This window comes from Gossypium arboreum, chromosome 12 (assembly GCF_025698485.1).
Source record: "Gossypium arboreum isolate Shixiya-1 chromosome 12, ASM2569848v2, whole genome shotgun sequence".
NCBI classification, from domain to species: Eukaryota; Viridiplantae; Streptophyta; class Magnoliopsida; order Malvales; family Malvaceae; genus Gossypium; species Gossypium arboreum.
Genome location: NC_069081.1, coordinates 102,521,047 through 102,526,735, shown reverse-complemented (window position 1 = coordinate 102,526,735; position 5,689 = coordinate 102,521,047). Strand labels below are relative to the sequence as shown.

At 24.9% G+C, this 5,689-nt stretch overlaps 1 protein-coding gene across 1 annotated transcript; it reads left to right on the top strand.

Annotated features, from left to right (window-relative positions):
* The first annotated feature begins 2,294 nt into the window (after positions 1 to 2,294).
* Positions 2,295 to 3,504, top strand: LOC108478559 (probable calcium-binding protein CML25). Its single transcript, XM_017781022.2, has one exon. It carries the CDS (start codon positions 2,738 to 2,740, stop codon positions 3,323 to 3,325), a length of 588 nt encoding a protein of 195 aa, XP_017636511.1. The 5' UTR covers positions 2,295 to 2,737; the 3' UTR covers positions 3,326 to 3,504.
* Positions 3,505 to 5,689: the final 2,185 nt, after the last annotated feature.

Here is a 5,689-nt window from a genome sequence, read left to right as displayed (position 1 = left end):
GTCATCATCAATCAAGATTTAGCAAGGTATAAATAATTAATAATAAATATTATGTGACATAGCTGAAATTAGTATACACGATTTATAATACATATAATGTAATTTAGTTAAATATCTAGTAGGTCAAAAAGTATGTAAAATTATCTCTTCTTTACAAAAATTTTAGCTTAAATGAAATCAGTAAAATAACATATATAATCATTAAAAATAAAATATATGTTGAATATAAAATATTATTATTGTATGAAAATAACTTCTTAAACTTAAGTGTGTATTCAGTTATTAGTTACTATAGAGTAATTGGATGAAAGTATAATTATTAGTAATTACTAGAGTAGTAATTATACTCTCTTGTAATTACCTCGTAATTTTCTATGTCATGTTTGATAGTATAAATTATAATTAAATAACTACATATTTTTAAATTTTAAAAAATTCTCTAAACAAGTAACAAGACCTAAAATCAAATAATCATATATAATACGTTAGTCCAAGAAAGCACTTGGTATTACAAGAACTAATAAAATTAACAAGAAAAAGACATTTTATGCAATTTTATCTTAATTATTTTAGTCTTTCATATTTGTTGGGTTATCATTTATCTCACACACACATATACACTATAACAATATGAAGTTACATATTAAGAAACAATCGAATGTGACACGATTTATATATAGCCATTTGATACTGTAATAACTTGTCATGTTTATTTATATTCCAATTCTAAAGACTTAATATTAAATAATTTTTAATTATTTTATAATACATATTTGCTAAAAGTTAAAAACTCTAAACATGTAATTTAAGTAATTTACACTTGCATAAGAAAATAGGTTAAGACAATTGATTAAGAAAATTTTACCATAAACAATTATTTTTAGAATACATGATAAAAATAAATCTTTAATAATTGACTAATAATTTATTATATAAAATGTTAAACTAATAAAATAACATAAATATTTAATTTTTAACAATAATACTTTTAAAAGAATTATATAAGTTAAAATTAATTAATATCATTCGTATTTATAACTTCACCTTTCATTTTAGGTATCATAATTATTTAGCAAACTATGTAATTTATATATTTACAAATTGTAATTTATGTTTGCATAAGAAAAAGATATGACAAAATGACGGAATCGAAAACATGTAATAATTTTTACAAAATTAAACTTAATTTTAAAATAATTTATTATAATATTTGCTATTATTGACTCGTTATCCGGTTATTCGATTGGTTATTAACCCATATTCTATGTGGCTCACACTTTAAGTCTGCACGTCAGGTGTTTGCATATTCTATAAGATCGCATGATGTGAGTTCGCACCACCGTATAGGCGAACCCACATCTACAAAATACTGAGTTAATCTTAGAGTAAAGTACGTGTTAGCATACATAAAAATTTACCAATAACGTTACAAGGAAAAATAACTATATTATATAAATAAACAATTTAACTATTTTAAAGGAAATACACATTCTAAAAACACTCGACATAATTCGTTAAAAAAACATTATCATAAATTTTTTTTGAGAAGACATAATATTAAATAAATATGTAATAAGCATTCTTTGAAATTAAGAAATATAATCATAGATTACATATTAAATCATTAATACGTAAGTTATACTGTCTAAATTTTTTAAGGTCCAAGATTATAATAATTTTCACAAAAATTACAAATTAGTATAAATTGAAGGTAGATAGTAGTGTTGATATACAATGGAAAGAAATAGAAAAACTTTTATTACTTTCTTTTGGCTTCATTGATGGAATTGGGATCATTCTCCAGGCCAAAATATGCAACTAGAAAGTAGAAGCTGTAATTCTTTTTTAAATTAATTTGATTCTTTGTTCACTATTTTTCTTTTATTGAATTTAGTTTTATTTTAAATATAATTTATTAATTTTATTGAATTTAATTAATATTTTAATTACTCTAATTATCAATATTTTTGCATGCATTGGGTACTGTATAATTTAATTAATTTAGACTTTATTTGATAAAGTGTTAAAAATTCAATCAACTAAAATTAACATTTCTAGCAATTTAAGTTTTTAAATACAATTGAAAACACACAATGAAATTTATTAGATAAAAATTTTCCAAAAAAATAGAAAATAATAAGTAAATAAGGACCTATTTATCATTTATCGAACAATCTAATTATAACCAATATTTAATTTTAAGTAATACAACAAACGAAATTTATAATTTAAATTTGTAAATAATTTAAAAAATTTGTTGATAATGCTTATATTAGTTTTAAGAAGCAAAGATATAAAATTTTGGGGTTGATGATGTGTCCAGTCGGATCTCTCAAACAAATCAAAATGAAAAGACAGGGTTCCATATTGCTTTTTCCCTTCCCACAAAAATTATGAAGCAATCACGCCTTAACCCCCTCTTACACCAACACACCCATCTTCCGTTGTTCTTTCAAACACAGAAAACAGAAATCCAAAATTTTAATTACAAAACAATTAATTCCACAATCATAATATTTATATAATATTCCTACATTTAAGAAAAAGAAGTAGAAGAAGAAGAATAAATTAAGATTTCCCTTTCTTCAAATTTATAATTTAACCACACACCCCGCATTTTAATATATCTAAAAACCATATTTTTGCATTTTAAATCTGTCAGTGCTTTTCTTCGATCTTTCCTTTTCTGAACACTGCTTTGCTTCAATCTCAATTGATTCCAAGATATAGCAATCCAATGGGTTTTGGGTCGATTTTCAGTCGGAAAAAGAAGCAACATTCCCCGAATTCAACAGCTTCTCCAGCTGTTCCTCCGAATGGATTGTCGTTCCTTCAATCTCCGACGCCAACCCCATCGCGAAACTTCGCTCAAATCCAACCCCAAGAACTCGAACACATCTTCAAGATGTTTGACGCTAATGGCGACGGCAAGATCTCATCGTCTGAACTCGCTTCCATCATGGGTTCTCTCGGCCAACAACCCTCCGATGAAGAAGTCCAAAAGATGATCAAAGAATTCGATGCAGACGGTGATGGGTTCATAAATTTCGAGGAATTCGTGGAGCTCAACACTAAGGGAGTCGATTCCAAGGAGGTTCTGGAGAATCTGAAGGACGCGTTCTCGGTGTATGATCTAGATGGGAACGGTTCGATTTCAGCCGAAGAACTTCACAAGGTTCTTAAAAGCCTAGGAGACGATTGCTCCATTACTGAATGCAGGAAGATGATAAGCGGAGTCGATAATGATGGGAACGGGATGATTGACTTCGAAGAATTTAAGGTTATGATGTTGGCTGGGCCAAGGTATGATTCCATGGATTCTTAGATAGCTTCCCCCCGAAACCCATTCTTCTGGTTTTTCAGTTGTTGGTTGATCTGGATCTCTGCTTCTTCTTCCTCTTCTTCTATTTTATGGAAAATTGTGTATATTTCTTTTAGATTTATATTTTTTAAACAATACTTTCTAATTTCTATTGAATTGAAGGATTATTATTATTATTATTATTATTATTATTATTATTATTATTATTTGACGAGAAATTGAACAGATTATTTTTAGTATTATGGTTTGGCTTGTTTTATATAATCATTAAAATTGAAAATTAGGTATAATCTGAAAATACATTGAATTTTATTAAAAAGAAAATGTTGACATCTAAAATTAATAGGTTACGTATTTTGCATTGAATTAAAATATGATATGATTATAAAATATGCTTGAACACGAGTTCATAAATATTACATTTTATTTCCCACTTAATAATAATTCTTATTATCAAGTCAAGTTAGAAACTTAAATTCGACGCTCAAATTAAAATATCCAAAATTTCAATTTACCTTATTAAGTATTAGTTAGGTTACAAAGGTTAATTTTCTCCTTTTCTTTTTCAATTTAAACAAATTTAACTCACTATTACTTAATTCAATGGTTGAATTTATTCATACATGTAAATTTTTATTTGTTTTAATATTTCTATCATATCAATTTAAAATACTCTATATATTAATATATATTCAATAATTGAATTTTCTTTTTATTTTAAAAATAATTTTAATTTTACATCAAATTTGGTATGCATGATATGCAAGAATTAATATAATAGAAAATACAAAATTTAAAAATACAATATATAATAAAATTATATAAATAATTTAATATTTTTTAAAATAATTTTTCACTCCGAGTAGCATAATTTTAGTTTTTAATTAATTTGGTAAATAATTTGATACTAAATCGGACTATTAGTGATACATATTGATTATTATGAATTTAAAATTTAAAACAAATAATTAAAAATAAATAGAACACATAATAATCTCTTAGTCAATTTATAGATGCGGAAAACAAAGTTGAAAACTTTAATTAGGAAATTTGAAGATCAAATTGGTAGAATTTGTAAATGTGTAGGATTAAATTTGTTGAATTACTTAGAATTAGGATCAAATTAATAGAATATGTAAGTATTGAAGACTAAATGTGTTATTATATCAATTAAAAAATACTTTTCATTATCAATTTAACGGTAAGTGACCAGGACCAAAATGAATTCAAATATTAGTACCTAAATTGAAATTTTTAAAGTTGAATAGCTAAAACAAGAATATAAACATAATTAGGTGACTATTTATATAATTTTCCCTTGAATTTAAATAGCTTGAAAACTCAAGTTACTCCAATTGGACTTGAGAAAAACAAAAATTCAATCATTTATCTCAAATCAAGGTCGAGCTTTATCCTATTAAAATTATGCTTAAAATTATAGAACAAATTAAAGAAAGCTTGCGATTCACTTTTTTTTTTCTTAATTTGGTACAATAAATATTATTATAAAAGGAAAATTTTTATAATAAAAGGGTAAATTATAAAAATAGTCACTTTTGTTTGTCTCAGGTTACATTTTAGTCACTTATGTTTGTAATATTATGTTTTAGTCACTTGTATTATTATTTTGTTATGAAGTAATTACTCTTCCGTTAAGTTCTGTTATCTCCCTAACAGTAATACTACGTGACAATCCAACTAGATTTTAAGTGACAACTTAGATTTCCTATTGGAATGAGAATAGATTTTTAATTAAATAAATTTAATTAATTAAAAATTTTAAAACCGTTTATCTCCCCCCTTGTTTTAGTTTTCTTTTTCAATTGACTAAAAAAACTATTATCATCAAAATTTTTTATTCACGTACAAAAACAAAAGAGGATTCAATGGAGAGTCCAAGTATGTCTTCTGCACCGACAAATTTATATTCTAAGACTTAAAATGAAGTGGTTGTCGACAAATAAGAAGATGGTAATCGTTTTTTATCCTAATCATTGTATTTTCCAATTCTTCACATTCTTGAATAATTGGTTTCTCAATCCAATTTTTTCTGATTTGAATCGGCTTGTTTGTTCACAATCCCTTTGTGGGTATCTTTTTTTTTTTATCTGAAATTCTTTTAGTTGTTAATATTCATATCAAAAATTTTAATTTAGAGTTTTCATTAAACAATAAAAAATCTAATATTTTATTTTTCAGTATTGAATAAAAGAGATATAGGAATCAAAGAAGACATACCTGAATCTTCTATTGAATCCATCTTTATGAAGTGTGAAAAATAAAATAAAATAAAATAAATAAAATAAAGAACACACAAATTTTACGTGGAAACCTTTTCGGGAAAAAAACCACGGGCAGAGGAGAAGA

Coding starts and splice junctions, on each gene's coding strand:
- LOC108478559 (XM_017781022.2), top strand. CDS start 2,738: ATGGGTTTTGGGTCGATTTTCAGTCGGAAAAAGAAGCAACATTCCCCG.